Source organism: Schistocerca americana, chromosome 3, assembly GCF_021461395.2.
Source record: "Schistocerca americana isolate TAMUIC-IGC-003095 chromosome 3, iqSchAmer2.1, whole genome shotgun sequence".
Lineage (NCBI taxonomy): Eukaryota > Metazoa > Arthropoda > Insecta > Orthoptera > Acrididae > Schistocerca > Schistocerca americana.
The window spans coordinates 364,659,556-364,676,422 of record NC_060121.1 but is presented as its reverse complement, the minus strand read 5'-3'; the positions used below and the strand labels follow the sequence as shown (position 1 = coordinate 364,676,422).

Here is a 16,867-nt window from a genome sequence, read left to right as displayed (position 1 = left end):
AATAGGAGTAAGTTGTAGGAAATGCAGGTAACATACGATATGTACAAGAACCAAGAAGGAAAATAAGACTGGAAGACAAAGAACAAAGCGCTCAGATTAAAAAGGGTGTAAGGCAGGGATGCAGTCATTCACCAGTACTGTTCAAACTGTACATCAAAGAAGCAATCAGGGAAACAATAGAAGTGGAATTAAAATTCAGGGTGAAAGGATATCAGTGATAAGATTCACTCATGACATTACTATCCACAGTGAAAATGAAGAAGAATTGTAAGATGTATTGAGTGGGATGAACAGTCTAATGAGTACAGAATTGGATTGTGAGTAAATCAAAGAAAGACCAAGGCAATGAGAAGTAGTAGAAATGAGAACAATGAGAAACTTCACATTACAACTGGCGATCACGAAGTAGAGGAAGTTAAGGAAGTGTCCGACTTAGGCAGCAAGATAACCCATGTCGAATGGAGCAAGGAGGACGTGAAAAGCAGACTATAACTGGTAGCAGAGGCATTCCTGACCAAGAAAAGTCTACTAGTATCAAACGTAGGTCTTTGTTTAAGGAAGAAAATTCTGAGACAATATTTTGAGCACAGCATTGTATGATAATGGGACATGGACTGTGGGAAAACCAGAACAGAAAAGAATCGAAGCCTTTCAGATTGGTGCTACAGAAGAATGTTGAAAATTAGGTGGACTGATAAGGTAAGGAATGAGGAGGTTCTCCGTAGAATTGGCGAGGAAAGGAACATGTGGAAAACACTGACAAGAAGAAGGGACAGGTTAATAGGGTATCTGTGAAGCCATCAGGAGATAAGGTACATGGTACTAGAGGGAGCTGTAGAGGGTAAAACCTTAAGAGGAAAACAGAGATTGGAATACATGCGGCAAATAATTGAGGACATAGGGTGCAAGTTCTACTCTGACATGAAAAGGTTGGCATAGGAGAGGAATCATGACAGGCTGTGTCAAACCAGTCAGAAGACTGATGACTCAGAGAAATTGTTCTTTTGTTACAACAAGGATCTGGTGTATTTTTTCGCCTTTTTAATTGAAAATGTTACCAACAATGTCAGATTTTAATTCATAGACTTCATTGGACATGGGGATGGAAAGGAGACAATGGATCATGTTTTGGAATGCTGTGTGTTTGTAAGCTGCTGGATGAAGATAGAAAGTTGGGATTAATGTATCAGTAAAGGAATCTTTTTGGGTTACATACAGTAGTTAAAGTATTGGGCTTGTGTTTAGAGAGGGCAGAGTACAAATATCTGTTTAGCCACCCAGATTTTTCAGTGGTTTCCCTAAAGCAAGATTGATGGCTCAAATGGTTCTGAGCACTATGGGACTTAACTTCTGAGGTCATCAGTCCCTTAGAACTACTTAAACCTAACTAACCTAAGGAAATCACACACATCCATGCCTGAGGCAGGATTCGAACCTGCGACCGTAGCAGTCGTGCAGTTCCAGACTGTAGCGCCTAGAACCGCTTGGCCACACTGGCCGGCTCAAGATTGATGATTTCTTTGTATAGGACAGTGGCTACTTCGCTTCCTATTCTTGTCCAGTCTGAACTTGCAAACTGTCTCTAAAAACCTCACTGTCTATGGAAACTTAAACCCTAATTTTCTCTTCCTGTTTTGCGCAGATTGCACATCATGGAGCCCCTTTACTGTTCTTGTAAAGAAGATCAAATCTTTTGAAACACCTTGCGTTATACTGTTGCTACATCTGTTCACATTTAACATCACAAAATGCAGTTCATGTATCAAACATCAATAATATTAATGATATGCAACAAATCAATCAACCTACAGCGAAGATGCTGAGTCACAGATAATTACAACAAAAAGACTGCCACAAATATACTTTTGGCCAGCAAAGATTTTGTTAAAATAGGAAACAGACAAATGCACACGCTCATACAAACCCAACTCACACACACATGACTGCAGTCTCTGGCAACTGAAGCTACGAAGGCCTTGCTGGCTGATAGTTTATTTGTGAAGTCTTTTTGTTGTGCCTATCGGCGACTCAGCGTCTCCATTATATGGTGAGTAGCAACATTCCTTTTCATAATATTCTTACATACCATCCTGGATTTTTCCATTGTTTGAAATCAACCAACCTTGTAGTTAGCTGTATAAATAAGGTGGCTGTACAACACAAGCTAAAGGCCAATAAATAGAACAAACATTCAGTAGATTTGTACCAATGTTTTAACATGTGTGCGCCGATGAAGGACATGAGGGATAGAAAGAGCCGCTGATTTTCAACAGCCATGATAAAAAGTTGCTACAAGAGCTGAGAAAATGAATTGAAAGCCTTTTGACAAATAAAAAAGATTGAAACCAAATAATAAAGTGTAGGAAATTGAGAAGCATACAATGAATTTGAAAGTAAAAATCTATTTATGGCTCTGACAAAACTCCCAAGTAGTTTTCTTTTATGTAATGTCAGTATACAGACTCAAGTCATATGTGTGTCCAGTCACTTACTGATCATTTACACCAAAACAGAATATGGCACAGTGACGGTCAAAATAGTGAATTCTGTCATCTGCAGTTGTTTTGTTAAGCAGGTTAGTGCTTTCAGTCATTGTGCAGACCCCAAAGTGACTGATACTGAGACAAGTCCTTGCAGAGTAGAAAATGAGCTAAAATCATTCAACAGAGGAAAAATGACTAGACCTGATGCAGTGCCTGTCAAATTCTATGTAGATAATATGAGAGAACTTGCTATCCTGCTAGTAGCAGTTTATCATGGATTGCTGGAGTAACAAAGCATTTCAAGTGATTGGAATTAGGTAGGATATTAATTGATTTATTTGACTAGTTTCGTATATCAGATGTGAGCAGCCTGATACATTCATTGCCTTGGTCACAACACATTAGAGGTTTAAAGCACCACTCCGCACCATTTTCAAGCTTCAGACGTATTGCCAAAGGCAAAACACTACCAAAAGATATGTTTACATAGGATGATTACTTTTCGTTTCCAGTTTGTTTATGTATACCCAGGCCAGTGTGTGAACGGTATTGTTACCATGAAACTGCTACTTCAAACAACCGGGTTACGAAAGTACTAATGGAACATATCTAAAAATTAATTGAAAACTCTCCTCTCAGTATTCCTTATGTCTCCCTATCACACAAACAAAATTAGCCTGTACTTTGTGGTGGCATTCTTTATATCCTAATTAGAAAAATCAGTGTAAAATAATAAGTATATGTTGTATCAAAAGTCTATCTTTTGAGAAAGAGCTCTAGCAGTTGTGAGAAATATTTTTTCTGTTGTCATTGATTTACAGGGCTGCTTTCTCGGCTCTCACACCATCTCAAGGAGACTTTTTCTTTGGTGAGGGTGAGCTGGCATTATTAGATTTTGAACAGTTGACTAGCAACACCATGGTTGGGCAGCAAGATTGGACACTACCAAATGAAGCATTCCAGGTCCGGCATGAAATTCAAGATCGCTCACCTCCACCAGAACAATTTCCTAATCACTCTCCAACAGAAAATTTAGGTATGGAACATTTTTCTTCTAAACTATGCAAAGTTGTATATTTTATTAAGATCATCACCTACAATTTTGTAATACGAAGTATGTTCACAAAGTAAGGTCCATTTGATTATATAAAACAAACGTGTACAGATACAGAAAAAATATTTATTGGACAAAAATCTATAACTGTTAAACCACTTTTCTAGATAGCTTCCAAAATTTTGTAGGCACTTGTCACAGCGCGGCACAAGTTTTTGTATGCCTTCTTCATAGAAGGTTGCCGCCTGTGTATTGAACCATGTGGTAACATGTTCTTTCAGCTCATCACCACCATCATTGAAGTGTTGACCACCAAGGACAGATTTTAGGTGTAAGAAGAGATGAAAGTCACTAGGAGCGAGGTCTGGGCTGTACGGAGGATGATCAAACACATCCCAGTGAAATTGCCATAAGAGTTGAAACTTCCTGGCAGATTAAAACTGTGTGCCCGACCGAGACTCGAACTCGGGACCTTTGCCTTTCGCGGGCAAGTGCTCTACCAACTGAGCTACCGAAGCACGACTCACGCCCGGTACTCACAGCTTTACTTCTGCCAGTATCTCGTCTCCTACCTTCCAAACTTTACAGAAGCTCTCCTGCGAACCTTGCAGAACTAGCACTCCTGAAAGAAAGGATATTGCGGAGACATGGCTTAGCCACAGCCTGGGGAAGGTTTCCAGAATGAGATTTTCACTCTGCAGTGGAGTGTGCGCTGATATGAAACTTCCTGGCAGATTAAAACTGTGTGCCCGACCGAGTCTCGAACTCGGGACCTTTGCCTTTCGCGGGCAAGTGCTCTACCTCCTGAGCTACCGAAGCACGACTCACGCCCGGTACTCACAGCTTTACTTCTGCCAGTATCTTGTCTCCTACCTTCCAAACTTTACAGAAGCTCTCCTGCAAACCTTGCAGAACTAGCACTCCAGAAAGAAAGGAGAGCTTCTGTAAAGTTTGGAAGGTAGGAGACGAGATACTGGCAGAAGTAAAGCTGTGAGTACCGGGCGTGAGTCATGCTTCGGTAGCTCAGATGGTAGAGCACTTGCCTGCGAAAGGCAAAGGGCCCGAGTTCGAGTCTCGGTCGGGCACACAGTTTTAATCTGCCAGGAAGTTTCATATCAGCGCACACTCCGCTGCAGAGTGAAAATCTCATTCTGGAAACCTCCCCCAGGCTGTGGCTAAGCCATGTCTCCGCAATATCCTTTCTTTCAGGAGTGCTAGTTCTGCAAGGTTCGCAGGAGAGCTTCTGTAAAGTTTGGAAGGTAGGAGACGAGATACTGGCAGAAGTAAAGCTGTGAGTACCGGGCGTGAGTCATGCTTCAGTAGCTCAGATGGTAGAGCACTTGCCCGCGAAAGGCAAAGGTCCCGAGTTCGAGTCTCGGTCGGGCACACAGTTTTAATCTGCCAGGAAGTTTCATATCAGCGCACACTCCGCTGCAGAGTGAAAATCTCATTCTGCCATAAGAGTTGTTTGGTCACATTTGCTGTGTGAGGTCTGGCATTATTGTGGAAAAAAACAACACCTTTTGACAGAAATCCTTGGCGCTTGTTCTGTATTTCACGGTGCAATTTCTTAATGGTCTCGCAGTAACCATGTGCATTGATTGTTTGGCCTCATGGTAAGAAATCAATCATCAAAATTCCTTTTCTGTCCCAAAAAATGGTGCACATGGCTTTTCGAGGTGTCAAGATTTGCTTGGGCTTAACCTTCGTTGGAGATAAAGTGTGCCCCCATTCCATTAATTGCCGTTTTGTTTCAGGGGAGTCGTACGATACCCAAGTTTCATCCCCCGTGACTATCCGAGAAATAAAACCATTGCTTTCTTCATTGTAACGTGTCAAAAACTGAAGTGCACTGCCCATCCGTTGTTTTTTGTGTTGTTCAGTAAGAATTTTGGGTACCCAACGTGAACAGATATTTCAAAATTTTAGTTTTTCAGTAACAATTTCATGAATTAGTGATCGTGAGATTTGCGAAACTTCCATAGCAAGGGCACTAAGTGTAAACTTATGGTTGTGCTTAATCTTCCCTTCAGTTTTGTGAACCAGTTCATTAGTAACCACAGACGGGCATCCACTTTGTTCTTCATTGTGCACTTGATCACGTCCTTCATTGAACAGTCTAACTCATCTTCTAACCATTGAATCACTACTAGCATTTTGTCCATAAACCTCACAGGTTTGCCGATAAATTTCCTTTGGTTTAACTTTCTTTGCATTTAGAAAACGAATCACAGATCTGATTTCACACGCGGCAGCATTTTCAATTACGGTTGACATTATAAAGAAGCACTACAAAGCACACATCGGCAGCAGCAATCTGAAAATGGCATACATGTCTTCTCCTTGAGTCAGAGTAACTACTGTGCCTGCTCGGAACTGCGATCATAGCGCTGCCGCAGATAGAAATAGAAATGGAACTTACTTGCAGACGACCCTCGTATACCAAGAAAATAGTTAGATTGCTGTTAAGCAATATGCTGTAAGCTACATGAGACAAAAATAAAACTGGATTTCATGGTGCATAGTATTCTGTGAAGTCACATAACTGGGTAAACTAAGGCAGATCTTGAAACTTCCTGGTAGATTAAAACTATGTGCCGGACCGAGACTTGAATTTGGGAGCTTTGCCTTTCACAGGCAAGTGCTCTACCAACTGAGCTACCCAAGTACGACTCACGCCCCATCCTCACAATTTTACTTCCGCCAATACCTCGTCTTCTACCTTCCAAACTTCATAGAAGTTCTCCTGCAAAACTTGCGGGACTAGCACTACTGGAAGAAAGGATATTGCAGAGACATGGCTTAACCTCAGTCTAGGGGATGTTTCGAGAATGAAATTTTCACTCTGTAGCGGAGTGTGCGGTGATTTGAAACTTCATGGCAGATTAAAACTGTGTGCGGACCGAGACTCGAACTCGGGTCCTTTGCCTCTCGCAGGCAAGTGCTCTACCAACTGAGTTACCCAAGCATGACTCACGCCCCATCCTCACAATTTTACTTCTGCCATTACCTCGTCTCCTACTTCCAAACTTCACAGAAAGTGAACTTTCTTCCAGTAGTGCTACTCCTGCAAGTTTTGCAGGAGACATTCTGTGAGGTTTGGAAGGTAGGAGATGAGGTACTGGCAGAAGTAAAATTGTGAGGACAGGGCGAGAGTGGGGCCGGGGTAGCTCAGTTGGTAGAGCACTTGCCCGCGAAAGGCAAAGGTCCTGAGTTCGAGTCTCGGTCCGGCACACAGTTTTGATCTTCCAGGAAGTTTCAAATCAGCGCACACTCCACTGCAGAGTGAAAATTTCATTCTAAGGCAGATCTCATCTGTCAAAATGTCCCAATACTACTTCACCTTTTGTTGTTTAGATTACATAGTCATGAAATACCAAAAAAACTTTTTAGATCAGTTTTATTTTAGCCATGCTCTAATAATGGAACCTTATGCCTTGGACATGATTGGTTTCTGAAAACTTACTAAGCTATAGATAAGAGTTTATCATGAGAGAGAAAGCAATTGAAGTTTCACGTACTCTTCATTATAAACCAGACTTCACTGTCTATTGATCTGTACTTGTAGATGGACCCATACACAAGGAAATTATGAGCCAGGTTCAGGAGTGTTTACGTGTCATAGAACAGTGTGGGACCTATAGAAAATGCATCTGTAATACAAGAGCTTCTTAATATGTTGCTTGTGATTTTAATTATATTATTTATATATTAGTATCTGTTTTGCTGTAACATGCCACTTTCTGTATCTTCAGACTAAATACTAATATACACCATTTTTGCCTGTGATCATTTTTCTTGCTACGCAGAAAGCTAGTTTTTGCATTTGACATTTATTTAAACTTAAAAGTTCCATACCAGTTTTAAAAGCACCCAAATAGAGTATTGAACTACATGCAACTCTGGAATTAGTGACTTCATCTGTTTGATGTTTTTTGCTTGAATAGATGAGAACTACTAAACTTTAAAACTTCCTTTTTGAGAATTTGTATAATTGAATCAAGTTATATTTGCTATTTATTGTGTGTCATGCTGAAATGTAGCTACAGCAACACAGTTTTGTTTATACAAAACCCATTGTTTTTGTTACCTCAGATGGTGTCCTTGGACCGCTGCTGCCAGAAGAATCATCTGGACACCCTGTTCTGAGTGTCCCCAATGTGCCTCGGCCACAGCCATTGGATCCATCAGCCATTGTTGTGGATGCACTTCGACATCATGCTGAGCTTGGTGATGTCCAGACAGCAGTCTGCGTCCTAGCTGTCTTAGGTGACAGAATTCGTCGTCAGTTGTCCAGCATGTTGACAACAGTTGAGCAAGAAACTTGGCTCCTAGGTATCACTGCAACCTAAATTATTGCCACACCATATCAGTATTTCACATATCATGGCATGTCTTATTGTAGTATAATTGAATGTGATGTAGTAGATCAACAGAGTGTGGTCTATAAGTTTGAAATTAATTTAAAGAAGAAAAAGTAGAAACACTGTAACACTTAGTAATCAATAATCGTGTTTGAAATGATTGACACAGATAACTCTATGAAAACTGACCTGAGATGAATAAAGTTTACATATTACAGGAAGAAAGTACAAATTATATGTTTCAAAAATGACTGAATACACACAGTCAGTTTGGAATATTGAAAATGTAGATCTTGGATGGAGTAGTATAAAAAATCTTTTATTGAAGTTGCCAAGGAAGTTCTTGGCAAGAAAGAGTTAAATAAATGCAAGAGAGGATTGAAAATTTGAAATGAAAAATCTAGGATAAGTAATAAAAGATAAACATACAGCCTCATTTATATCTCCAAACAAGGGACAAATGGTGCTTGTACAGTACATAAGCAGAAGTGGAACTGTACCAAAAATAGTGTGAAATGTGCACATGATAAGTCATGGGGGACAACTTTGTTAGTGCCATAGAGGATGATGTGTACAGTTGATTAATAACAGCATATACAAGGGTCACTCTGAAAGTAAAGAACATTTGTTTTTACAGATATTTTAATTCAAGATGATAAAAGAAAATTTATTTTACTACTTATTTTGTTATCTCAGGTATTTTTCTATATAGTTGCCAATCAATTTTAAACATTTGTTGTAGCACCCAATAACCTTCCTGTGCCTTCTGCAGACACATTTGTCACCAAATTGTTGAACCAGTCATTAACGTCCTCGTTCATTTCCTTAACATTTCAGTAGTACTTTCTGCCAAAAGAGTCTTTCAGTTTGGGATAAAGTTGATAATCACTCAAAGAAAAATTTGTATTATAAGGCAGATGTTCAAAAACTCCTCACTCAAACTGCTGAAGAAAATCCTTCAACAGAATGTTGGGAAGTCATATTATGAAAAAACATAATGCCCTTGGGAAACAAGCCATGCTGTTTGTTTTGAATGGCAGGGCATAATCGGTTGAAGGTCTGACAGTAAGCCACTGAATTCATAGTCACACTTCTTGGCAGAAAGTTGATGAGCAGGATGCATTTTCAGTCCCAAATCAATGTGGCTGTAACCTTTAGTGTGTTCATAATTTGTGTGCCTTTTTTGGGGACTGTTATGTACCCATCTGGCTGAGCCACATGATCCATAGGGATCACACTGCTGGTACCTGTGCTGTGAATGCCTCATGTAAGCCTAGGAGTAGTTGCCAATCTTTTCAGAGCATCAGAATTCACAGCAATGACTGTCCTGCCAGGTGGCCATCACTGTGGCTGGGTGGCATGTACAAGGTGAGCCCCTGTTCAGAGTGGGTGGTACCTGGGCAGACATTTGGCACATGAAGTGTGCTGCTCTTCTGCAGCTGTGTCTCTTCCTTAACGTAGTTCTGTCTCAGTCCTTGTTTCTGCCTTTCCAGCCTTATCCTCCTTGGATACACCCTGGAAGGAGGGCCAGATGTGCTGGCTTGGGGCGAGACCCTTTCCATGGTTCCTAGTCTGTACAAGGACCAACAGGGAGACTTTTGCCGCCAACAAACCCCTTTTCTTTGTGGAACATACTGAGGACAAGTTCGGTGAAGCTGAGTCATTAAGCAAGGTGAGCTCTGGCTCTCTCCTTATAAAGACAATTTCTGCCAGTCAACCAGCCTCCCTCTGTGCCTACAACCATTTAGGAGACAACCCCGTGATTATTGCTCCCCACAAGTCACTCAGTATGACACAGGATGTAATTTTCTGCAGAGGCCTTCTCCTTGAGTTTGATGAACTTATGGCTAATCTAGAACAACATGACATTCATTTCACCCGGCATGTCCAGAAAGGCCCTAAGGACCATCATTTAGACTCTGGCACTTTCATCGTGGGATTTGAGGGTATACCCTGCCAGAGAAGGTCAAGGTAATTGCTTCCATTGCCTCAAGTTCGGCCACATGTCCTCGCGATGCAATGTCACTCCTAGCTGTGGTGACTGTGGCCACCTTCTTCATGTGGGGAGCCCGTGCACCCCACTGCCTAACTGTGTAAACTGCTCTGGTCTCCATTCTCCCCACTCACCAGAGTGTCTCATGTACATGAAGGAAGAAAGAACTCAGGAAATAAAGATCCTTGACCATCTCAGCTACTTTGAAGCCCAGAAGAAATTTGACAGACTTTACCCTGTAAATCTCTCCTCTACCTGTGCCTCAGTTACACCTTCCCCTTCTCACCGCTCCTCCTTACCACCATCCTGCCCCCCTTCCATTTCCTTACCCTGGGCAGCTCCCATCCCTTCCCCTCCTGGAATCGCTCCTCCTCCTCCTCGGCCGGGGAAAACTTCCTCTTCTCTGGCTCCTGCTAGGGATGGGGCTCCATCTCCGAACACTCCTCCCCGGCATTTTCAAGACAGGAAGCTTGCACACTCGGGCAGGAGGAGAGACCCGAGCTCCGAGGGCCCCAAAGCCATTCACTCTCTGTCCAATCCTGACATCACTGCCACCTATTCCCTTACTGATAACACCTACTCCCTCCCTCCGATGGAGAAGAAGAAGCAGCACAAGTCAAATGATGAGGTCTCCCCGACTACCCCTCCACTTCATCCCGAAGCAGACCCAGTTTTTTTGGATGTCACCCCATCCTCATTGGCGAAGACTACCGACCACGTGACTTGATCTCCCCTCGGCTTCTTTATGTCTCACCTGGACTCTCGCCACACGTTAATCCAGTGGAATTGCAATGGATATTATCGCCACTCCCTGGAAATACAACGCCTTTTTTCCTCCTACTCTTCATTCTGTCATGCCCTTCAAGAAACTCACTTTCGTGATGACCACTCTCTAAAGTTTCATGTTATTGCGCATTCTGTCAGAACCGTGCTGGCCACGGGATAGCTTCTGGAGGGGTCTGCACTTTGGTTCGCGCCGATATCATTAGTGAGTCGATCCCCCTTCATACTGACCTGGAAGCGATAGCAGTTAGATTGCAGATGACTGCAGCAATCACCGTTTGCAATGTCTACCTCCCTGCAGGTAGGCGTCTTCCTTATGTTGAACTGTCTAACTTAATGAAGCAACTCCCGCCCCCATATCTCCTCCTTGGAGACTTCAATGCCCACCACCCTGTGGGGGAGTTGCCACTTTGTTGGGTAGGTGTCTTCTACTTGACCAGCTTACTACAGACTTTGATTTGTGTCTCCTCAGTGAGATTTTCCCTACCCACTTCACTTATGGAACCTTTACTGCTCACAGTCTCCTCCCCTGCTCCCTTGGCTTGCCTACATTGGTCACTCCCTGATGATCCTTGTGACAGTGACCACTTTCCAATGATTCTGTCATTCCCCTGCCACCGCCAGGCAGGCAGGACCCCATGTTAAGCATTCTGCAGGGCCAGTCGGCCTTTATATACGTCTGCTGTGCACTTCGACATCTCTCTCAAACTGCGTTGATGTGGTTGTGCAGGGTATTTCTGCCACTATTCTTCATGCTGCTGGCACTGCTGCCCGCCCATCTACAGGTCCCATAGCAATCGCTGTGCAGGACCACTGACAAGTGCTGCAACAATTTAAACAACACCCTTCACAGACCAACCTCCCCACTTTCAAGCTTCTCTGTTCTAAGGCTCAGTAGCTAATAAGGTAAAGGTAATAAGCAGAGTAAAAAGGAATTCTGGCAGCACAATGTTTCCTCCCTGGGGACATATGGCTCTTCGTCACGGGTTTGGGCCAAGCTCTGTAGCCTTCTGGATCACCAGTGACAGTCAACTGTCCAGGGCCTTATCCTCCATGGTGTTCTGTCTCCTGACCCATTGTTCATTGCAGAAAACCTCGCAACACACTTTGCGACAGCATCGGCGTCCTTTTCCTATCCTGCCATCTGTCTCTGGCAGAAACACAAAGCGTAACAGAACACCCCCTCCCCCTTTTCTGTTTCAACACTCACCAATCTGAACACTATAATGAACCCTTCACTAATGAGAATTCTTGCAGGCTCTTACCTCTTCACATGACATGGCCCCAGGCCCAGATTCCATCCACAACAAGGTGATTCAACAATTTAACATTACACAGAGGCAATATATACTCAGGGTCTTCAACCACATTTGGCTCACGGGTGCCTCCCCTGCACAGTGGCGAGACAGTATAGTTATGCCCGTCCTTAAGCCTGCGAAGAACCTAATGTCTCTTGACAGCTACTGCCCAGTTGGCTTGATGAATGTACTTTGTAAACTACTTGAGAGGATGGTTAGCTTCTGATTATGGCGGGTACTTGGATCTCGAGGCCTATTTTTCCCCATTCCAGTTTGACTTCTGGGAAGGACAATGTCCAACTGACCATTTACTCAGGTTCGAAACTGCAATCCAACTGGCTTTTACTAACTGTCAGCACCTTGTCACTGTCTTCTTTGACCTACATAAGGCATACAAAACGGCTTGGCACCATTGCATTTTAGTTACCCTCCATAATTGGGGCTTTTGTGGCCCCCTTCCAATTTCTATTCATGATTTTTTACCCCACCAGCTCTTCCGGGTTCCAGTTGGCACTTCACTCAGCACCTCCCAGGTTCAAGAGACTGGTATCCCACAGGGTTCCATATTAAGTGTCACACTCTTCCTCATAGCCATCAATGGGTTTGTAACCTCTGTTGGCCCTCAGGTTAGCCCGGCATTGTATGTCAATGATTTTTTGCGTCTGGTGTGGCTCCCATTCTGTAGCATCTGCTGAGTGCCAGCTCCAAGATGCCATCCGACAGATCTCTGTGTGGGCTGTATCCCATGGCTTCCAATTTTGTCCCTCCAAAATGCAGGTTATGCATTTTTGTCATCAGTTCATAGTACACCTTGATCCAGAACTTTATTTAGGTGACCAGCTTCTAGATGTTACAGCACAGTCTCCTTTCTTGGGCTTTTTATTATTATTATTATTATTATTATTATTATTATGTAAAACTGATGTGGCTAACCTATATTCGCTACCTGAAGACTACATGCATGCTGAAGCTTAATACTCTCTGCCTCCTGGCCCACACATCTTGGGGTGCAGACCATGCTACACTTGTCCATCTTCAGTACTCTGGTCTTGTCCAGACTAGATTATGAAAGTCAGGTTAATGGCTCAGTGGCTCCTTCCGCTCTGAAAGTACTTGATCCTGTTCACCATTGTGAGGTGCATCTGGCTATTGGTGCCTTTCACACTAGTCCCATTGACAGTCTCCTCACAGAAGCGAGGATTCCCCCTCTACAAATATGATGAAGCTAACTCCTGGTTTCTTACGCAGTTGCCATTCACAGATTCCTTGACCATCCCATTGTCTGTCCTCTTTGCAAGTGAGGGACAGCTCCCTCTTGATCACTGCCTATGGGTTGGATTGCCAGTTGGCATACGTCTCACTTCCCTCTGTCGGGATTTCCATCTCCATCCACTGAAATGTGCGCCACTTATTTCCCTCCCACACACCTCCTTGGATGGATTAGGATCAACCTATTCCAGTTTCCTAAGGTCTCTGTTGCCCTTACGGTCTTCCGGCATTTTGTACATTCCATCCTTGCAGAGTTCCAGGGTGCTACCATCTTCTACACTTATGGTTCTAAGATGATAGATAAAGCAGGATATGCTTTCATGTCTCCTACTGGCTTAAAACACCATTTATTGCTGGAATCATGTAGTAAGTTCACAGCAGAGCTGCTATCCATTACCAAGGCCCTCCATTTTGTTACTCAGGCCTCCCTCCACAGTTTTTAATATTTACTGACACATTTAGCAGCCTGCTGCTCTCATCATCCTTTGGTCTCTGCTTTCCATGACCTTCTGTCCTTCCTTGTCTGTGCCACCTGCTCAGTTGTCTTTCTCTGAGTCCCAAGTCATGTGGGTATCTCATGGAATGAACGGGCTGACTGGCTAGATAAGCTGATATTCACACTCCATTCCCTTTCGTGACCCCAGCTGTGGATATGCAGATCTGTGTCAAATCTCTCTTTGCCTGAAACTGGAATGACACCTGGATCACTACTGCCTTCAGTAATAAACCCTGCACAATCAAGGAGACTGCTGCGCTTTGGTGATAATCCTCCTGCTCCTCTCGGAAGGAGTCCACTACTGCACTTTGGTACTCTTCCTTCCACTTTTCTCAGAAGGAGTCCGCTGCTTTATGCTGTCTATGCATTGGTTATACCAAGTTCACCCATTGTGCCCTCCTGTGTAATGAACCACTGCCACAATATGGTTGTGGAGGCAGACTGACAATATCCCACACATTGATAGAATGTCCCCTTCATATTAAGTATTGTCTTCCTTAATTTTAATGTTAGCAGACAGTTCACGGATGATTGAATAGTCCTCAGTTTCCTCTGTGAAAGTGGTTATTTCCAGATATAAGGTTTTACTTCACTCCTGGAACAGAGGCAGTGTGGTTGTGGTTGGGTCTCTCTTCACGTTTTCTCAATCTGGGACCCAGTGACCACTCCTCCATGGAAAGCTCACACTTTTTTTCTGTTTTTAGATTTGGTCTAACCTTTTATGCCTTTTACTGTGTGTATTTTAACTTCCTTGTTTTATAGTTTGACTCCCCTGACTGGATCCATCCACATTTAGCTGACCCTCTTTCTTCTGTGAGTAACTTGGAAATTGCTGGACTACTGATCTCGCCATTTGGCTCCATAAACCCTCTCAGTCAATGAATCAGTCTCAAAATTTGTCAGGGGAAAATGCTAAAATGTGTCTGGAAATCAGGGAATTTTGCTTAGGGAAACTTTTAGCAACCCTGGAACCTTACACCTGGTGGGATCATTAATTTTGTCACACATTTTAAAACCAAAAAAATGACCGTTTGTGCTTGTTTTTAACTTAATACTGATACCAACAGTTAGGAAAGTCTTAGAGGCTGCTGTAGGTTGGGGTAGAATTGTGGGGCTTGACAGGTCAAAACATTCTTTACATTTAGAATAACCCTCATAATGTAATGATCTCAGTTAAGAAGAAAGGGAAACAGTCTGAAATTAATATCATGGTCCACTTGGGTTTACATTATAGACAGTTATAGTTTAATGACAAAATCCCAAAGGAAAATGAACTAGAATCAGAAGAAAAAAGTGTTGATAAAACAACAATTACAAAATTATAAAAGTGTGAAAAACCAAAATACCTGTGCCTTGGATGGAATAAATTCATACCTACTGAAATATGCCAGTAAATCTGTAAACTAAGATTGTTGCACCTACTTCATATATGTGGGCAACACTGCAAAATTCCTGATTCCTGGAGAAAAACTCTGGTGAAATCTATACTTGAGAAGGTCATATAAGTATGACAATGAACTATAGAGAGGCAAGTCTATTAAATGCCACATACATATGGAAACATAATCAATGAAAGCTTACTTTCTGTATCAGAAACTTTGTTACTTGAACAGTTTGTGTTTAGAAAGGATCAGTCATGGATAGATAGCATATTTTCTGTGAAAATACTTGATATCCTTGAACACAGGATGGAGTGGGAAATCAAGACTTCGAAGGGCAGGCCCACAATTGTCATTATTTGTCACAATTCATATTTATTTTTAATAAACATAATACTTTTAACAAAATGCATGAGCAATACATGCCAATTTAAATGTGCTCTGGAATTCACCACTTAAGATTAACCTGTTATTAAAATCAGTGGACAATAATGGGATTAAAAAAAAAAATCTGATAATATAAAAAAAATTATCAGACTATCTCATGCCTGACGGCTGTAACTTTACAGTTCATATTTAATAAATATTTCTGTAAAACATATTCCCCAAGCCATCAACAGACAGTCTTGGCATTAAGGTGAGTAGAGACAAATCGCCGTAACAAACGATTTAAATCTGAACAAGTGGAACAATAGACAGATTTTCTTCAAAAATGAAACAATATTACATGACATAAGGTGATATTATATTAAAACAAACACATTTGCATATGTGTGTGTGTGTGTGTGTGTGTGTGTGTGGGCGCGCGCACGCGCGTGCGTGTGCATCTTATTGTTGACAAAGGCACTGGCCGAAAGCATTAGGTGTGAAAGTCTTGTTGTTGTGCGTATCTGCGACTCAGCATCTCCACTGTATGATCTGTAACAATTATCCTTTTCATAATATTGTTACATCCATGTTGGATTTTCCATTGTTTGATTTAAGTTAATGGATTAATATGCTGGTGGACATTAAAATTGAAAAACTATTAAGCCGAATGCAGCAGTCATCACGTTGGCATGAAGTGTCTTGCATGCTTGGATATGCAAATAATTAGCATTCTTTGCGCAAACCACACAAGGTAGGTAGGGGTAATTCCATCTACATTCTGTGTATGAGGAACGATTACACAGTGGATTTTTCATTCGGAAGTTACTTTTGAATGTTGTGTGTTACTGAAATCGTTATGCATCATGTAAGAAGGAGGAACATCTATCAGTATATATCACAATTCAACAGTGACAGGAGTGTGACCTATCGGGACCACAGTTCATCATTCCACAATATTGCTGCTCACATTGGTCAGGATGCCATGTTTGTCCACACAAACAGTGCCACAACACTTGGACCTTATTTATTTATTTACATAGTTTACACCCACATTGGAGCACTAAAATCAAACATAATACAAAAGAGTCTATGATTGTTAAGTTTAGGTCTTAGTAGCTAGCAATTTCTTCGTTTCCCAAAATTTCTTCATTCGCTGTGATCTGGCTACTCGTTCTTCTGCGGATAAGATGTACTTCTTCTACTTCTTCCGTTCTGATGGTTTGAATGTCAGCCGTATGTATTTGTTCTTCAGTAGCTGTCTCTTCTCTGTGTTGAATTTGGTGTGTGGTGATGTTCAATTCATCCAGATCACTTTGTACTTCTTTAAACCAGATGTTTTTGGTTTTACTGTTCCAGAAGCAGTCAAAAAGTTACTTCAG

General features: G+C 42.1%; 1 protein-coding gene across 4 annotated transcripts in view; it reads left to right on the top strand.

The window, feature by feature from the left end:
- LOC124605536 (GATOR complex protein WDR24) overlaps positions 1-16,867 on the top strand; it is a 139,397-nt gene that overhangs the window by 98,592 nt on the left and 23,938 nt on the right. For all 4 annotated transcript variants that reach the window (XM_047137288.1, XM_047137289.1, XM_047137287.1 and 1 more), the window contains 2 exons: positions 3,305-3,519; positions 7,633-7,872. In XM_047137288.1, coding sequence (XP_046993244.1) covers positions 3,305-3,519; positions 7,633-7,872 — 455 coding nt within the window. The remainder of the gene's footprint in view (positions 1-3,304; positions 3,520-7,632; positions 7,873-16,867) is intronic.